The 20,679-nt window shown below is 37.6% G+C and overlaps 1 protein-coding gene across 14 annotated transcripts in view; it reads left to right on the forward strand.

Annotated features, from left to right (window-relative positions):
* Positions 1-20,679, forward strand: part of ptprfa (protein tyrosine phosphatase receptor type Fa) — a 244,120-nt gene that overhangs the window by 70,906 nt on the left and 152,535 nt on the right. For all 14 annotated transcript variants that reach the window (XM_051896608.1, XM_051896606.1, XM_051896609.1 and 11 more), the window contains one exon: positions 14,779-14,950. In XM_051896608.1, the coding sequence (XP_051752568.1) occupies positions 14,860-14,950 (91 nt within the window). In that variant the 5' untranslated portion in view covers positions 14,779-14,859. The remainder of the gene's footprint in view (positions 1-14,778; positions 14,951-20,679) is intronic.

Genomic DNA, 20,679 nt, shown 5'->3' on the forward strand with positions numbered 1-20,679 from the left:
TCATGGACAACCCGTCAGCCATCACCTTTTACTCCTGTTATACTACACTTCCAGCTCTAATGGTGATAGATGTGGCACTCTTGTGTGCTCATGCATTATAACGAGTAGCAGGTGGTGTGTTTATTCCCCAGGAAGTGTGTCGGTGAGCGTGCATTTGACTGATATCCTGTACATCAAATGAATCAGATATGAGCATGAGAGTGCACTGGGCAGGTCACGACAACAAACCCTCCCTGGACACACATTCGGGGTCAGACAGGTGAGCAAATAGCCAGTACTCTGTGAGGTCAGATACCTGGAGAGGTTAATTACTGTTGTGTCCCGAGGCTGAACATTAACCCAAGTCACCCACGGGCCACGACATTTACACTAGTGCCAACACGAATGGCTAAATCCTCTGAGGTCATGCGATCACTCACTCAAAAGGTCATAACGGGTGTCACTGTCACAGCTTCTCAAGCACAAAGTGCCTATTCCCAAATGTTAGTGTCAGGGTATTGATTGGTGGCAGACGGTATCATTTAATTGGTTGACGACACTCTCTCTGGCCCTCAGCATTTAATCACATGCGGTGCATTTATGAGACGCTTCTGAAACCCCAATTAATCAAAACACAGCAATCAATGAGCAGCAGTGTGTGTGAATCTTAAACCAGTTACTTTAGGAGCAACTCCCCCAATTGCTGCGTGACAAAAAAAACACGTTTTTAAAGATTTAATGCTTGTTTCACCATTTTAGGCGTCTGTTATTTGACAAAAGCCTTCTAGCATTTTTGACATTGATTCTTTCTGTAAGGAGAGATAAACTGTTAGTAATTGCTCATTGTGTTCGTTTTGGTGAATGTGATTTCACCAAGTACAACATGTTCCTGGATCAACATCTTTGTTGATCCTGGAACAACATTCCAATCAACCAGTCAGATTTGAGGGACAAGTTTACAGTTTGTCACATTTTGGCTTACAACCATGGTTAGGTGCTTTTACATCAGTGTTATTCACCTACCATTTCCCTCTGATTTTAGGAAAAGTTATAGATAGGATTAAGTTTAGGGGTAGGAATAAGGTTAGGACTTAATTTTCGGGCAAGAATGTTGATCAACAAATTGATCTAGGAACATGTCTTACTTGGCAAAATCATGGCGACCATTGGTTTTCCAATACATAATCAAAATGTGCATGCAATTACAACAATTTGAAATTTTAAAAAAATGATTTGAGTGTTGTTGAGTATTTGAACAAACTCCAAACACTAAATATTAAACTTTGGCATGACTTGTCCTGCAGCGTTATCAGATTTTCAACGATTGGATGATAAAACAGGTGAAACATTGAAGATGCACATTGAAGGAGAAACCTGAGTCATATCTAGAGATTAGAAGATCACAGAGACTTGAGGGTTCAGGATCTTTTCCCACAACACAGGAACAGTGACGACTCGTGGGTTTTAAAATAGAGGCACACTAAATTCTAGTGGTCTGGAGATCCCCTGCCTAGGATTATTAGTCGTAGTAGTAGTAGTAGTAGTAGTAGTAGTATTAGCGTAACTCATTTAAATTGGCTTTTTGATCACTTATAGACAGAAAATTTAAAGAAAATGACACATACAGCAAGATATTGCAAATATAATTTCACTCACCTAGCCTATCACTTGAAGCAAACATCCATCCCTCCTTAAATGTTTTTGTTAAAAGAGCGCGTTGGGCCGTTTGTGAAGCTGGATGCTGTACTTCCAACTTAGCCATGGAGTCTTCCTTCATTTTTAATTTGTAGAATGTTTGAATGATAGCTTGGTAAATTTGTTGGTGATCAAATATTCAATATCGCTACTCTCCATAATTAAGATATTTGGTACATTATCAGCACAGCGGTAGCAGTTCAAACTGATATCACGTTATTCATGTAATTTACGTCTCTACGATGATTGGTTGATATACCAAGGGAGGCTTGGCTCCCCTGCGATGTATTTTTTCTCAACACTCTTAAGTGCTAAATGTAAAACACTCGATGGCAAATTTTTTACCAACTGAGGCACAAGATAGAGCCCGGCTCTGGATGTGCTCCCCCTCCCTTTCTCTATCCCCTGCAGTTGTTGTAATGACATCGGCAGATCCGGCACGTTCGTGAAAGAACAGCGGTGCTTTCGATTTCAGTAACATGTTATGGTGTTACAGTGGTGAAGTTACAAACAAAAAATACACATTCTGAGACATGAAATGAAACGAATAACTGGGAATTTTATTAACATTAAATCACCCTTCTCCCATTTTCTCCTCAAAATTTTAGGTAGGCTGTGCCTCCCCTGACAAGCCGCTACTGCACAGGAAAAAAACACACATAGCAGCCACACAGAATACCCTAATGACTGCAAAAATCTAGTACAAAATCTAGTTTTAAGTAGTTTAACCTATGAATGCAAAAAATGAATTTCATGAAATATTTGTTCCTTGCTCAGTAGTACTGCTGAAAATGTCATATTTATGTCATATGAATGGTATTGATAACTGAAGTACCGTATTACTCCAAATATAAGACGACCCTGATTATAAGACGACCCCCCCCCCCCCTTTTTTTTATTTTTTTATTTTAAGATGTACCTTTTTTTAAAGGCCAAATCTTGTATTTCATAAAGAAAATTTTTACAAAGAAAATGCTTTTATTTGAAATAAATTTTCATATAGCATATTTTTCATTTTAATTTTCACATTTAAAAACAAACACTTTTTGGCATACCATAAAAATATCCAGTAACCCATCTGAATTATATAACAATTAGGCTATCCATCTCATAGTAAAAACCATGTAACCTGCCAAAATTTCATTAACAGTAGAAGTGAAATCTTATTGTATGTTTTGCAATCTGGGTACCGTCTTCCGTTTTAAAACCACATACAGGGGAAGTTTGGTCCTGTCAGCGAGGCATGCAAACATAACAGTCACACGGCTCTTAGACGGTAAGCTTTTCTTTGACTGTTAGCCTTTCAAGACTGTCTTTTTGCACTCGCAATCTTTTAACATTACACTCTGACACACTGTATCTCTTGGCACGCTTGTTTTACACGTATTTGACGCCAACTATTGTTGCGGGTGTATTATTGACATGTAAAAGTCTAGACCCTGAATATAAGATGAACCCATTTTTTCAGATGTATTTCTAAGAAAAACCATCATCATTTATTGGGATCAATATGGTATATCAATACTAAGAAAGTTGTACTGTTTGGAATGACATGAGGGAGAGTAAATAATGACAGAATTGACATTATCAGGGTGAACAGTCCTTTTTCCAGTTTTATAAAGACTGCTTACTCTTTCCTGTTGTTGCTGTCGGTCTGTTCCAGCGTAAACATCAACCACAGCTGATAATATAATATAAAGTCATATTTGTCTTGTGTTGGTCTCATGATCCGTTAAGCAGCAAAAATCAGCGGTGCTGGAATAAGACTCGTGGGGTGAGTATAGATCTGGATGGTTGATCGTAATTTATGTAATTGCCAGAATCGCAGGTTCAGTTGCGAAGAGTCTGGCGGCAGAATGTGCAGTTCATCACATCCTGGCATCTGGGGCGCTTTTGACCGGGCGCACTGAAGCGCTGGGTCACCCATGGCTAATCATTAACTCATTATTGTGTATCAGGCTGTAGATCAGCTTTAACTCCAGTGCATTTAGAGCTCTGACAGTTTTATGGAGGCTTCGGAATACGTCTGTACAGAGCAATAAAACACTCCGACTCAGGAATCCTGGAATGTTGTGGGAATGTGACGGCATGAATAGACTGTGGTCTTTCTGGCTCGTGTTCAGTGATTCAGACTTCCCAGCACCCTGATTCCTGAAATGCCCAATCACGCTAATCGCTCGAGGTGTTCTGCTCTACTGGGTCATCTATTCTTCTTTGTAGGCTTCAATAGCTATGCTACATCCTTCACTAACCTTTGATTGATTTCTGATTAATTTTTAAACCCTGCTCGTGTTCCTGAACCTAATGGCAATTTCATGATCCACTTGTATGACATCATATTGTATACGTGTTCAATTGACTTTAAGACAAGAAGTCAGCTTCTCAGAAAGTGTAAAGAGCAGAAATCATTGCTCATAAACCTTTTAAACAAAAACTGACATACATGCCAAGCACTTTCAACAGATCCAGGAACAATTTCTCTTCCAAACACTTCTCTCCTCTTCCACCTTTTCACCTCAATTTGTGATGTCCTGACTTGCCCTTTAGACAAGACCATTAGTGAAGATCATGTACAATGGCCTCAAAAATATTTGCACTCTTAAGCCACACTTAAAGTCAACATGAAATCGAAATTAGGTCTTTTTACTATCTTAATCTATGTTCCTGTTCTTATTGGGAGTGCACGGTATTTGTAATCATTCATCAAAATGTAATAACTCGCCTCTGAATCTATTTTCCTTTTTGCCTGATGTAACCTTGAGTTTTTCATCTCATCCACTCATATAGAAACAACTTGATCCAGTCAATTGCTGGGGTCGTATTCACATCTTAATGCTAAAAGTAGCTCCTAAATTTAGGAGAAACTCTTATAAATAATTGGTCGTGTCAGTCGTAAATTTAGGACTCCTAAATTTTTGCTCTAAGAGAATTTCACAAAGCATTTTTGCGGTTAAACCTGCTCCTAAATCAGTGAAAAGTTAGGAGTAGTCAAGAGGACTCCTAAGTCACTAAGACCAAATCATAAATGATCCTAAATTGTTGCCGGCAATCCGCCTCAGCAGAGTGAGGAGTCGGGGTGGCAGAGGGATGCAGAAAACTGTCGAGGTAACAGGTTAGTTGGCTGTGTATATAGGCCTCCTCTCGAGCTGATAAGATACACCGTTTAAACGTGCTCCTCCCAAACTTTGTTTATAAAACATAATTTGTTGCTTGATTTCTGCAGTCTCCCGAGATGCAGACATGTAAGAGGCTGACAATTAGCTGAACATATGCTTGTTTAATTAGTGACACTTAGCCTACATTTTAAAATGTTTATTTGAATATGGTAACATGATATCTCGTTCTACAATATTTCTATGATTAAATCACTGACAGAGACCCCTCCCCCATCAGCCAATCACTGTGGGCATAGTTAGTAAGCGTGTTGACATAGCAATGAGGTCAGCCCCGCCCTTTCTCTTAGCTTAAGACTTCTCTCTATTCCTTAGTCAAAGTTGGTCTCAGCAGCTTTGTGAATAGGTTTTAAGAGAAAACTCTTAGCTAAGAACTTTTACTGCAATTTAGGAGAACTCTTAGTGGTAACATAAAATGTTTTGTGAATACAGCCCCTGATGGATATAATCAATTCCTATCCTACTTTTTTTTTCTCTTATTGAATATTCATGTTTTCCTTGCAAGTAATTATAGAATTAAGTGGATTGCAAGCTTGTGCTGCATGTTGATAATGAAATGTATCAATTTCATTGCATAAATAACAAAATATTAACCAAAACATGCATTTATTTTGATAATAGTGAACACACTTTTTAAGCAAAAAAAAACTTTGTTAGTTTGTTAGTTTTTAAATTATAATGTTGCAGATTTTATGTAATGCAATGATATTTACAAATGCATTTGGCAAATGCTTTTATCCAAAGCAACTTACATTGCATTTAATGTATACATTTAATCAGTTCATGCATTCCCTGGGAATCAAACCCATGACCTTGGCGTTGCTAGTGTCATGCTCTTCTTGCATTGCAAGTGAGATGTAATTGTCTGAACTCAGTGCTATAAAAATTCAGCAATAAACCTGCGATGCACTCATCCTGCTCTGCTCATATAATATAACAACCCCAGTTGCAGATGACTTAAACCTCAACCACAGAGCACAGGAGGATTTCTCCTCTCAAATCGCTCTGTGTGGTCTGCATCTCTGCTGCTGCTGCATTTATCACAAGCTCCCACAATCTCTTTATCTGTCGTTTTCACCCTGTCATTATATGCAGCACAGTTCCATCTCTTTCCTTCCCTTATTAGTGTAATCACACCATTAACTTCGCTGTTGATACTTTGCACTGGGGGCCAAAGTTATTTCGTAAATCTTTTATGGCCGCGCCACAGGATGCTGCAATAGTGTGTCCTGAGGGGCTCATCTCTTCTCTCTTGTTAGATTTTTATCTTTAACTCACATACTCATACACACTTTCAGCGCTCCCCCCCCCTCTCTCTCTCTCTCTCTCTCTCTCTCTCTCTCTCTCTCTCTCTCTCTCTCTCTCACCACTAATAATTAGTTGCTGGGGTGATAAAAGTCCTTTTTTCCCAGATACCCCTCTGGCCACATAATCCTGTAAGTGCCACACACCACAGTGCTTCCCTCAAACAAAGATTAAAAAAATGTTATCATGCAGCACGCTGGGCTCTGTATGTAGAAAGAAAGTTAAAAGCTTCTGCAACACCCTAAGGAACGACTGCAGCAACCATAGAGATCACGGTTGTGAATCAGTCCAAGGTCAAGATCTATCTCCTTGCTTTGTGTTATTGATTTTTAAGTGGGTATTGCCTTGTCGTGCCATCCTGAGTTGTGTGTGTAAATGGCTTGTAAGGAGATGAGTTTTTGAGTTTTTAAGTGTCGAATTGAATTCAGACTGATAACTGAGGAACAGTGAACGTTATATAGGGCCATGTGAATATCTTTATATTTTTCAGCCTTTTGGCAATTCTCCATTTATATCTTTATGTATTTACGCTGAAGTGGCTTAAAAGGGTGCTTTTTCAGTCAGAGGAATCATCGGAATCATGTCAGTGAAAAGTCTATTTAAAATAGTCATGGCATCTTTTCAACACTGTTTTCACTAAATGAACAAAGCCAAAATTATATTGAATCATTTTCCTTTGATTTGATGCACCAATTTAACTATACATTGTAATGAACAGCAATATTTAACTACATGTATTTTATTTTTCAAAAATGTAATTAATGGAAATGGACATCTTTGCTTGATGACACAACACAAGTTTTTAAATCAAATTATTTTGGAAGAGACAGTATTAACTGATTCACTGATTCACGAATCAAACTTACTGACTGAATGGCCAGATAAAAAAAACAACAACAACAAAAAACAAGTATGATTTAATTGACTATGTTTGCTATGTTGCTTAATCTCCAGTAAAATCATTGCAAATATATTTTGAATATTTAATATATATCACCCACCTCTTATACCTGCTCACACTGTGTCTGGATTTTTTGTAAACAAACTTTTCCTGGGCGTTATGATTTTGAAACCTTGTGTTTGGATTTGATATGCATTACTGTGTGTGTGTTCATGTTAAAAAGTAAAAGGAATAGTGAACGTGCTCTAGGCGCCTTAATTTCCCTCAGTTTTCTCTGTTGAGACAATGAGCCTCCAATTTCTGCCTTTACTCCGATATTTACGGCCTCAGATCCGTTTCCCTCTCCTCAAATTCCTGCCGCAGCACAAATCTCCCTCAGCCTCTCCACAAATCTCCTAACATCGCACGGCACTTGAAAGCCACAAATCTCGCAGGATTGCGTAGCTGCAGGGCGACCGGTGGAGCCGAGCGTTGCACCTGGCTGCCAGTGATGAGCTCTATCACTCTACATGAATGAGAATACCTCTTCCTGTCTGTCTGTGCATGCCATCAGCTAGAAGATGAAAGCTAGACCCTTAAAGACATGCACACCCTTGACATATAGGATAGCTTGATGCCACATATACACAATCGGGCATGAGTTTGGACACACTGAATTTATATTTCTCATCTAAAAAAACTTTTGATCTAAAGACTTCTGCTTAATGTTTGAAATTAGTTTTGTGAGCAAACAAGTTGCACTGATGCATAATTACTTTATAAATATATTAAAATAGATTATATATTATATAAAATATTATTATTAACAACAACAGCAATAATAATAATAATAATTAATATTAATTATTGTATATTTGGAAAGAAAATTATGCATGAGTAAAAAAAAAATATTTTTATTATTATTATTGGAACTTTTTATTATTTTATTTTACTTTTATGTTATTTTTATTTTGTTTAAGAGCATACATGTAAATGCCTTAAATAGTGTTGATAAGATGCACCTTCTAAAGAAAGTTTTCATTTGTATCTCATGTTTTGGACTACATAATTCACATGTTGTATTTCATAGTTTTCATGACTTTTACTGTTATTCCAAAATGTGGAAAATATAGTCATAGTAAGGAATGAGGTGTGATAACTGGTAGTGTATATCCAGAATTAAGTGAGACACAGATGCCTCATTAGCATTGCTGATGAAAGACTAAACTAAAGATCCACAAGTCTTGGCACTTCTTGTCCTTAATGAAATTTGGATGCACTGTTTGTAAAACCGAGCTGGTGTCTATGACTCACTCTGCGTCTCCTTCCCATGGGGAGTGGGCGGATAACAGGGGAGATAAGAGAGTGCTGGCCCTTGAGGGTGCTCCTCCTGCAGGATGAAAATTTCATCCTTTCCCCTTCACACCCCCAGAGTCTGCTGGGAGAAGATATCATTCCTTCTCTGCTCCTTTCTTTCTGCCTGCTGCTGTAAACACAGCTGACTTGGTCCTGCATCAGAACCAGAGAAAAAGAAAGGCTTTGCTTCTATAAACCCTGGTGAACTGCTGATGTTGCTAAGCTAGCAACCTGACACTGTAATAATCATGAAAAATGAAGCTCACATTAACATTTGGGTGAAATAGTAAATTTGAATAAGATGGAATTATTTTCATTGTGACTATGCAGTACTGAATAACATAATTTTGTAATTTCACCCAAATTACTTAATTTTGTAGATGTAATTTCCCTTGATCTTTGATTCAGATTTAAAAATTGTAATCACTATCTGAGGAATCTGGGATTGCCTTACCTGCAAAGAGATACAGATGATGCTAAATTTTGGCCAAAATTAAATCTTAAGCAGCATTATTCGCTACCTTCTGTTGTAAACAGCCTAGAAAAGTGCATATGATGCCTACTTCACTAGGGTTTGGAACAGAGCCATTATGCCAACATCAAAAGTTCTCCAGTGTTGTATGTTTATGAAGCATCATTTCGATGTTTGATGTTCCTTTAAAGCAGCGGTTCCCAAATGTATACCCCTGGGGGTACGTGAAGTGACAGAGGGGGTACACGAACAAAATGTTGAGTTTTGCCGTTCATTTCATTCTACCCCACTTTAAAATAACATTTAAACTGAGCATGTATTTATAACAGGCAAAGTGCCATCTCAGTTTATTTAAATTTTCATAAGAATCTTGACATTTGAATTATAACCCATTTTCAGGGCTAAAAATGATATGAATAGATAATAGTGGCACTCTTTGTAACAATATTGATGTGATTAAATAAACAGCATGACAAACAAGCTCTCAGAACTGCCGCCCTCTTCCCTTATTTGCCTGATTTCATTCACTTAATTGAATATCCGGCAAGAAATAGTCTTTTTAAATGGCACTGCTGTTTAGGAAAGTACATATGCATCAGACTGATGAACTTAAGTGCAGCTCTTTATTAATATTCAAAGAGCATTGATTTTCTAAGTGTATCTCAGATATTACCGCTGCTCTGGCCCGTGTTGAAGGGTTTTCTGTCAAGGCACAGGAAACGTCTAGCAACGAATTTCTCCTCTGGGATTATAATAGATTATCCATCAATCCAGGAGTAATAAAGCAAGTGCTCTTTTGAGCTATTAGACTACCAAACACTTCTGCAAATAAGTAACAACATGTTGGGACTGGAATTACAGCAGATGAAAATGCTGCATTTATGTGCAGTTATGTTAGAGGATGTTCAGTGCAACTGGCAAACAACCCTCCCAAAACACTTTCTTATAGAGGAAAAAAAAAGTTTTTCTTCTGTTAATTAAGATATTTTGAATATTTGCAATATATTTGAGGTGATTTTTCTGTCAATAAAATTAAGCAACATTGTAAGTTGTTTTAATGCATTTTATTAGAACAAAACAAAAAAATGGCTAACCGCACACTGAATCCCAAAAAGACTGAAGTCTAGAAAAATACAAAATTTATTTTATCAATTGCATGGTGCAATAAAGTGCAAAGTGCAAGTGAGTTAAAAACAGAGGAGCATGAGCAGACGTTTCAGCAGATTGCCATCCTCAGTGCTCAAAATGCAACAATCACCCTCTTTCTAGAAAGACAAGCAATTCAAAGCCATCAGCTGAATCCAATTATCACAATCATCAATTAACACCAATAACAATCAATTATCACAAGTGTCACTGCAAGAGAGTCTGAAAAGTAACAAACATAACACAAACTATATGAAATATACATTTAAAGTAATGAAAATAACAATAATAATGTTACAAAAAATTACAAAAAACTAGAAAGTTCAAGTTCTTCATTCATGCCATCAGGAAATAAAGATTTAAGTTCAAAAATCCAAAATGCCTCCCTTTGCAACAATTTCTTGTCTCTATCTCCGCCTCTTCTATGAGGTAAAATCCTCTTGATGCCCAGGAACTTCATGTCAGACAAAGAATGTTTAGCAAGATTGAAGTGACAATAAATAGATGTATCATCCTGTCTACGAATTGCACTTCACTGTATGCACTGTATGTTCAATCATTCTAGTGCGTAAAGCACATGTGGTTTTACCAACATATAACAGAGAACATGGACAAATGATAATATAAATCACATATGTACTCTTGCAAGTTATCAATTGTTTGATCTTATATGTTTTTTGTGTGCAAGGATGTACAAATGATTGACATTTGACATATTTTGTGCAAGAAGTACACCTGTAGCATGGAAAATTACCCTGGGCATCAACTAGGGTTGTCCCTTAGACTAGAACTCCTAGAAGAAACAAAGAGTGGTGGATCATTAAATACATTCAATAACTGAGGATCACTTTGAATGATGTGCCAGTGACTCTTAATAATCCTCCTGATATCATTACTCAATGGACTAAATGTGGATTTAAAAACGCATGAATAGCTTTTCTTGCTTTTAATTGCGATCAAGTTACTTTCTTCCCGTTCTTGTAAACTGTGCAGTATCAAGCCACTTATTGGGATACCCACGTGATTTAAAATCTGTATATAGATTCTGGGCTTTAACATCAAAATCCTCCTTCCTAGAGCAAACACGATGAAGTCTTAAACATTGACTATAGGGTAACCCACGTTTTAAAGGAGTTGGATGTGCACTAGTAGCATGAAGGAGATTGTTCTTAGCTGTATCTTTTCTATAAAGAGAATTTTATTAGGCCATGCATGTTATTAGTCATTAATTTAACGTCTCACAATTTATTAGTCATTAATTTAACATCTCACAATTTGCAAGTATGAGGGCATAAAGAAAAAAATGTATAGTGTCTCCGTTGTCTCTAAACCTAAATAGCAAAAATGCCATTTGAGTTGGTAAGTTTAATTCATTTCTGAGATTCAATTTAAATGAATTGTTTCAGTGAGTGAGTTGATTCAAAATTCAGTGACTCATATCTCACAAAATTTATATACCAATCACATTCAACTCGTGAGTTTAGACCATAGCGAGGACTTCTCTCCATCCTGAAGTTGTGATGCTTTTGAATCAGTCCGTCCCTACTATTCAGTTCCTGTGCAGTCATGTCCTGTCCACATGAGGAGTGATTCCTGAGAGAAATGAACTCACCTTTGACCCTTCATTTAAACAAGCTTGTCATCATGGAGAGTCTAGCTGGCTGCTCGTATCATTTGTCTTTCAGCAAAGGAGACTCGGGTCTTTAGAAATGCACGCTGCGTTCAGTCCACGCTTTGTTTTCCCAGCGTGCTCTTCCTGCAGGAATGTTCAGGAGAGCCTGCAGGTTGGGCACGCCGGAGACGGTTGGCTGGCTCAATTGTAGCATCCACTCATAAGCACAGTCTGTGTTTTCTTTGGAAAGGCAGAGACGATGGGGTGCAGAACGGGGAGCAGCCTGCTGTAATTACAGTGTGTGCTGAAGCAGAGAGACTCGTGTGTGCCGAGCGTCACAGTGTTTGTGTGAGTGTGTTTGCTGTGTGCATGTCCCTAAATGCTCGCAGTTTAATGCAGTGTCGGTGAGTCTGTCAGCTCAGCGGTTCTGTTCCAGACTCATGATTTCCATAATAAGAGGGAGAAATGGCATGCTCGGAGACGGAGAGACGTTTCCGTCTGCTCAGCCTGCAGGAATGTGGAAGCGCACCTTCAGCTCCCGATCAAACGGTGTTTGAGGGTGGAAGCTGTTTGCCGAGCGCCAGCGGCTCCAAACTTTCCTGCTGTGGTGGCGGAGTAATTAGTGCTAGTCTATGGGCGTCTCTCTCTGTGGCGTTTCCATGATTATTTTCTCTGTGGCAGAGTGGGTGTGTTGGATAGCAGATGTCTGCTTTGTGTGAGCATGATTAATTAGCCCGGGTTCGGCCAATTACATGATGAGCGCTTCTGGTTAATAAATGAATGCATCATCTTAATCATGAGTGAGTGAGAGTGTGCATGGGGTGGCTTCATTGGAAAGACACACGAGAGCCCTCACCACACAGGCTATTAACACACACAAACCCCTAGACACACACTCACAGTGTGAACCTGGCACCATGCATGTGTCCTCCAAAGGCTAGAGGTGTCTGTGGTCGTTGAAACGCTCTCCCGGGACTTGTTGCGGCTGAAGCTCATTTACTTCTGTTTCAAACCACTTTATTAAATTAACACAGTGACATCATTCATTGTGTGCATGATGTCACTGTGTTAAAGCAATAGCTCAGCCCAAAATTAAAATGGCTCAATCTGTGCTGTCACTGCTGTATCCTTATGACAATAGTGAAATAAATCATATTAGTTATGAATGCGTGCACAGTCTGTGTCGAATGTTTTGCAGTAAAACATTGTGTGCCACCAGTGCTATTTTAGTATTATTTACATACCTGTTGCTTTATAGAATTTAATACTATTTTGAATAAGCTTTTACTGTTTTTTTTTTTTTTTTTTTTTTTTTTTCGTTTTAGACATTTTGTTAAGTGATTTTGTCAATTATTTTGCTTTTTTAATATTTCTATTTAGCTTTCACTTGGCTTTCAGTTTTAGTACTAATTTTTAGTTTTAGTACTTAAGTATATTCAGTTACATATCTAGTTTTCATATATTTTTTTTATGTTTAAGTTTTACATCTAATATTTATTTTATATTTTAGCAAAATAAGTTATGTGTTGTGAATTTGCAGCCTGTGTTGAATGTTAATGCATTTAAAAGCAAAAAATAATGACAAGAAAGGTTTTTTTATGAGTTTTCCTCGCAGGTTGCAGACAAAAACAAACATAAAGAGTTGATTAGTGTAATATGATTCTTGAACAAATGATTCTTATGAACCAGTTCTATTTAGTAAATCAGAAACATACAGCACAACCTGTGTAGATTCCAGAGTGAATTACTCTCATGAATGAGCAGTTATTGAATCAGCATCTCTCAATTCTGAAGTTTTGTCTTCCTGACAATAGCCAGGTTTCCATCTAAGGATTTTATTGCGAAAAAGGTTTAGCGCTTCAAAATGTTGAGCGATATAGCTGATGGAAATGCCATTTGTCGATAAAATTTCTCAAATGTCGACACAATCTTTTTCCATTTATCTTTAGCACATAAATTCTATGTTGATACTTCAAATGTGGCAAAAATTGGTTTGGAAACACTTTTTGTCGAGAAAAAGGGCTTTAACGCAAATAAATGTGGTGTCACATGACAGAATTAGCCTATGCATGCAGCATCCACGTTCGTGGTGTTGCTCCCGTTAAAGCACCATTTCTCTGTAGTTCAAAGGTGTATCACAAGGATGAGGAAAATAGGGTCTTGAAAATCTCTGCAGCTCAACAAAAGTAAGCGAAAAAAGAAAGATGAAATAAAATACAGAAATGTTACTTCTGTATCTGAATAAATAAAAGTACTGTCATAAAATTTTAAGTCTATTTCGATTTCATGATCAGAAGCGATTCTAGGCTACAAGACAAATCAAAATCACAAACATGACACTTTTTTATAATTTTATAAGTGCAATTTATTAATATAGAATTTTATCTCAAATAAATTAGGAAAATAAAGTGGTTGACTGCAAAAGCTCTAATAGAATTTTCGAAATGTTATGTGACAATAAGCCTCAGTTTAGCTAAGCAGACCATTTAAAAAAGGTTAAATACACAAATAAAATGTTTTAGGTCACAGCTGCATCTGCTGCATTTTTTTTAGAGATGATGTCATCACGCACACCATTTTATATGTAAAAGGATGGAAACAGCCTCGAGATAGCAAATTTAGCAAATATTTTTACACCCATATTTGCTTTGTCGATAACAAAACATCGCAAAAACTGCATGGAAACTTGGCAAATGTGTCGTTAAAGATGCTCAATTGGAATTTTGGAAATTCTATGCTTCTGTACAAGCTCTCAAATCTGATTTTCTTTTTCACATATTTACACTGCTGTGTCACATCACTTTCAGTAAATAATGACATAAATATTTGGCCCTGTTCCTCACAAAAGACTATTGTATAACTTCAGAAGACTGACCTCATATGAAATACCTTGCTCTTGTAGTGCTAATAATGATGTCGTGTTTGAACATTTAAAGATTGCATACATTACCATGATGCTTTCTGATGTCATTCTTCCATTGCTTTAATTTGTGGTAAGATCATACTGAATTATGGGAATGTGATGTAATGCTCTTGGAATGCTAATAATGAGGTAATGTCTTAGCATGTGGTGATGTCATGTTTGAGGATTTGAATTGCTTCAAATGTGCTGTTTGCATTGCAACTTTCTAATGTCACTCTCCTTCATGTCACCCGTCAGGTCTCACTAAATGGTAGCGTGAGCGTATAGTCATCCAGCAGGAGTTTAGGGATCGCCTGCGGTGAGTGCCATCCGAAAATCATGGTGCCACATACCCAACAGGCCTCTCCTCGCGGCAGTGCCACATCCCTCCTGCTGCTGCTCTGCCTGGCAGTGCCAATCCATGCAGACAGTGAGTATCCCACTTTAAAATGCACACAGCACTTTTTCTACCGTTTCATGACTGTTACTGTATATCTATGTGTCTCTACATCTATGATCTTAAAAATGAAGTGTGTAAGAGTGGGAATATCATGCTGTTTAAAAAACAAACACAACCTTTCCTAAAGTGGCTGTTATTTTACATCACAGTCTCTGCGAAAAAAACGGTTGTCAAGTCTTATTTTCTTTCAAACACATTTAGGGAATTCTGGTTAGTTCGATAAGCAAAACCTGGCAAGAATGAGGTGGGGAAATATGGAAGTCACAGGGATTTGAGGAATAGAGTGAATGCAATCACCGTCGTGTTGTTTTTGCAACAACGTACGAGGGAGGATCTTTCAAATTCACATCGATCTTCTTTGTCTCGAGGGACCCACACAGGTCTTAATGAACATGACATGCTTCGCATCACATTTATGCAGCTTTTAAAGTGCAAGTTAATAAGTCCAAAAATATAAGAGCATTTTTTTGTTGAAATTTTTGCTGTCATTATTGAAAGATTTAGGTCCTCAAGCATTAGAGTCCCTGGAGAAAGATTCCAGCAAAGCATTTTTGCTAAATCAAATAGCTGTGTTTACTCCAGCCTTAGATCAGAATTGATAATAGTGTGTTTGTGCAGCAGAATGAGAGTCACCGGCCTTACGTCATGTAGTCCCTGAACCCTGAGGCCAATAAAAACAATAAGAGCACCAAAGTCTGGTCACTTATTATCAGCGCTGATCTTTATGGTGGCAGTAATACCAGCAGCATTAATCATTTACTTACCGCTACCATTCCCAAACTAGGACTCACCTTAAATGGAATTATAGTTGTGTACCTTGAGAAAATATTTACGTCTACCATTCTTCTGGAAGGCTAGCCAAGTTAAATATACTGTGATATTAAATATACTGTGATTATACTAATGATAAATATACTATCTTTTTTCCAGCAAGGTTTAGTCAGCTGTTGGCTATGGTCTTTTATTAGGGCCCGAGCACCGATGGTGTGAGGGACCCATTTGTAATTGCTCGGCCAATTATTCTCCTTCTCCGAAATGAATCACATTTTTGAGGGCCTAAACATGCTCGAAAACTCATGAAACTTTGCACACGCATCAGAAGTGGTGAAAATTTACATCTGATATCGGTTTCAGAATTAGGTGTGACAAAATGGCTCAATAGCGCCACCTACAAAATTTAAATTAAGCGCCCTTCGCGCTACGTTTCATGTACAGTTATGAAATTCAGTAGACACAAGTAACAGCCCAATACCTACAAAAAAGGCCTTTGGTTCAAAATCTGTAAACCCAACAGGAAGTGAGATATTTTGAATTTTCTCTGCAAAATTTTGGCAGTTTTTGCCATTTCCACACTTTGTACTTTAACAAACCCCTCCTAGAGCTTTAATCAGATCAACATCATATTTGGTTAGTCTAATCTAAAGGCCTTTGCGACGTTAAATTGCGAAGATCTTGAGTTTTCACTAAAGGGCATGTCCGTGGCGTTCTGACAAAGTTTAATGTTTCGCCATGAAACAGGAAGTTGTTGTAACCCGGGCATCCAATGTTCAATCTGCCCCAAACTTCACATGTTTTATTAGAGTCCTGGCCTGAAGACATCTACATGGTAATATTTAGTTACAGTCATAGCGCCACCTGCAGGCAACAGGAAAAGCATGTTTTACACTGTGATTAACTCCTCATAGAGATTTAACCAGATCAAAATCATATTTGGTCAGTCTAATCTTAAGACCTTAATGAAGATCTAGAGTTTTTGCTGAAGCGTGTGTTCGTGGTGGCCTGACAAAGTCTGATGTTTCGCTATGAAAGAGGAAGCTGTTGTAATTCAGGCATACAATGTCCGATGTGCCCCAAACTTCACATGTGTGATAAGAGTCCTGGCCTGAAGACATCTATATGCCAATATTCAGTTAGTCATAGCGCCACCTGCTGGCAACAGGAAATGCCATGCTTTACACTGTAATTTGCTCCCAGAAACACATTTAAACATGCCATAAAGTGCCAAACATACTAGAAACACGTTAAATCATGCAACACTTGGCTAAGTGCTAATGTATGCGATTAACGCCACGAAACAGGAAGTTGTTGTAACTCAGGCATACAATGTCCGATCTGCTCCAATCTTCAAATGTTTGATAATAGTCCTGGCCTGAAGACATCAACATGGCAATATTCAGTTATGGTCAAAGCACCACCTGTTGGCAGAAGGAAGTGTGGCACTTTGAAATGACTTGGCCATAATTCTCCTGTATTTACTCACTTACATGCATGTCGCCCACTGTTCACTGTTTTCCTAAGGCCAACAGGTGGCGGTGAGCCCGGGTGCGAGGTCCATTTCATCACTGCTTGCAGCTTTAATTCAGATTGTTCTAGAATAGATAGTGTGAATAAACAGCCATTGTGGCCAAGTAGATCCAAAATGTCTAATGTAGGAAGTAAAATACAGTTAAACGGTTAGTTCACCAAAAAATGAAATTTCTGTCAATAAGTACTCACCCTCATGTCGTTCCAAAACCGTAAGACCTTCGTTCATCTTCAGAACACAAATTAATAAATTTTTGATGAAATCCGAGAGGTTACCACATTTAAGGTCCAGAAAAGTAGTAAAGACATCATTAAAATAGTTAACATGACTACAGTGGTTTAACCTTAATGTTACTTTTTGTGTGCAAAAACAAAACAAAAATCACAACTTTATTCAACAATTTCTTCTCTATCCTGTCATTCTCCTACGTAGTTTACGTTGAAGACATATTGCAGAGCTTCCAGGTTCTACGTCAGAACACAGACTCATTTTTGAGTGATGTTTCAAGCAAATTGTCGAATCAAGTTTTTGAAACCAATTCATTGAAACTGATTTGCGGAATCAAACATCAAAACACTGTTGCCACTTTTGTGACTTCATTTTAAATCAGATATGCATATATATGCCGAACACCAGTACGCGCTAGAGTTAAAATCAATGTAATGCTTGATATAATTTTAGATTGGCATTGTAAAATTCATTATATTCCCCATCAGTATTTGTGACTCAAGGAATGCCATTATGGATGCAGTGGGAGATGTTTAATGAGCAATGTTGAAAGGCCTGTAGATTGGGAATATGGCAAATGTTCCTGAATTTGCCCTCTGCTCCCCTTTGCTCTTCACGCTGATGGAGCCCTGTGCACTCATGCAGGGGTGAGAAAAGCCTTTAGCATGTTTTTCAGCTGAACGCACCGTTTTTCTCACTCTTCTAATCTCTCTGGCTCTCACGGTCTCTCTCTCCTCTCAGTGTGAAGTCCTTCCATCAGCACCAGCTTGTGTTCACATTATGATCTGCTCAACAGACTTTTGTTTTTCTCCACTCACACTTTTCCTTTCGAGTCTCCTCACAGACTTGTGTAGGATGTAGTCTTGAAGACTATAAGCACAGAGTACAAAATCACCATGATTTATTTATGAGAGCAAACATGATGCAACTTTAGCATGCGGCTTCAGCAGCGGCGGGACTTATAGACCTTCTCGTCTTCTGATTGATGCTGTGTTGCAGAGCTGCTGTTGTGCTATTTCTAATATGATATTAACGTCAATGGTCGCTGAGGAAAAGTCCTTGCAAAGGAAACCACCTTTCACGTTCACACAAACATCCCAGCTAACAAAAATATGTTCTTACAATGTTTTGCTAACATTCCTATTAAGTTATGAAAACGTTATTTCTGAATGTTTTTTTAAACATTGAAAACATTCCATTCTGTCAAATGTTATAAAAAAATGTTATTAAAATGTTCAAAACACAGCAAACAGATGGCCAGTCCATCACCGATGCTTGAGTATCGCTAATTTAGCGATACTGCATGTCTTTGAACTGTGGTGGAAACACACACTGACACACAGAGAACCTACTAACTCCTGGCTCAGCCAGGACTTGAACCAGGGACCTTCTGGGTGTGAGGTGATAGTGCTACCCATTGAGCCACTGAGTTAAAAATAAAAACAGATACAATTAATTTCTTAAAGCAACATGTATGGATTTCAAAGTAACGTAAATACCAAATGTGCGTTAAGACACATGTTTCCAGAGTGTTTTAATTTTTCCGGAGTATTAAGTATACAAAAATAACAGATATGACTTTACTTTAAGATTCACATTTTACTGTAGTAGTAAACTAAACTGTGTTAGTCTCTGGGAAGTACACAGTCCAAAACATGGAATCATAAAGAGCAAAGCTTATGTTTTCTAAACCAAAAACACAACCCCACCAAGTTAAACAAGGGAAAAAAGAACACAAACTCAAACATACAACTAGACAGCACACAAGTCAAATCTAACAAGACATGGAAAACAACACTATAGAAAGAGAAAACACAACAAAATTGTGTTCTGTGTATATGAAGTGTTTCATATGGAGTTTCAAACATTGTCATTGTACAGTGATGCTTCAGGCTGAAGAGAGACCTTAGAGTGTATTATTTTTTTTTAAAAATCTGGATATTTTGAATGTTTAAAAACTGGATTTTTCTCTCAACATTATGGGAACATCAGTCAAGTAAAAATAACATCATAAGAACGTTCCAACAATGTTGTTCTAAGAATGTTTCCTTTCAACGTTACGAAAATATTTTTTTACTATGAAAACATTATAAGACTGTTCCTGAAACATTATTTCAGGAAAGTTTTTTCTAACATTTACATAACTTTTACATAATGTTAGTGAAAGTTATGGAAACGTTCCCTGTTAGCTGGGATGCAGCTAATTAACTCTTTCCCTGCCAGCGTTTTTGAAAATTTTCACTAAATTTTCATAGCCCCCAGAATATTTTGTTGTATGAATATCTGAACATGCAATACATCAAAATAAAGAACAGAGTCTCTACTTAGCATGAAAATTTTATTCTAGCTTCAAGCATTCTTTTTTTTTATCAACACAGAATATAGGTAATTTTCATAAAAAAAGCAACATTTTGAGCAAAAAGCTGAGAAAATCGTGTTTTTATCAAACACTACATCAGAATCATATTCAGTACGATGATCAAAGCATAGATGCAGTAGATTGTAGAACTCCCCCAAAGCTTGCACAGTCCTATACCACTTCCTGGATCGACATTTTAGTCAGTAACATTAGGCAGTTTTCATTTATATGTTGTTTTTGTTGATGATCACATGAGATGAGATCGGTCGTTTCTGCGTCTCCCTCGTCTGTGTTTTCATTCAGGAGATTCTGTACTCGTTCAGAAGATGCGTAATAGTGCCCCTGAGTGTATAACAGTGAAAACATGGAAACCTGGAAAATTCCATGTTTGGCAGGGAAGCGTTTTCTCATAATTAACGGAAAATTCTGTGTTTGGTGGGGAAAGAGTTAAAGGAAAGATGAAGCTACCCACTCATTTTCTTTCTGTTTCTCCCAATCCCTTCATCTATCCCTTAGTAAAGTGATACATGGACACAGTTTTTCACAGGTTAGTTCACCCAAAATTGAAAATTCTTTAATTAATTACTCACCCTCATGTCGTTCCAAACCCGTAAGACCTTTGTTCATTTTTGGAACACAAATTAAGATATTTTTGATGAAATCTGAGAGCTCTCTGACTCCTCCATAGACAGCAATTTAACCACCACTTTCAAGGCCCAGAAAGGTACTAAAGATATTGTTAAAATAGTCGACGTGACTGCAGTAGTTCAACCTTTATTTTATGAAGTGACGAGAATACTTTTTGTG

This window comes from Ctenopharyngodon idella, chromosome 6, assembly GCF_019924925.1.
Source record: "Ctenopharyngodon idella isolate HZGC_01 chromosome 6, HZGC01, whole genome shotgun sequence".
Lineage (NCBI taxonomy): Eukaryota > Metazoa > Chordata > Actinopteri > Cypriniformes > Xenocyprididae > Ctenopharyngodon > Ctenopharyngodon idella.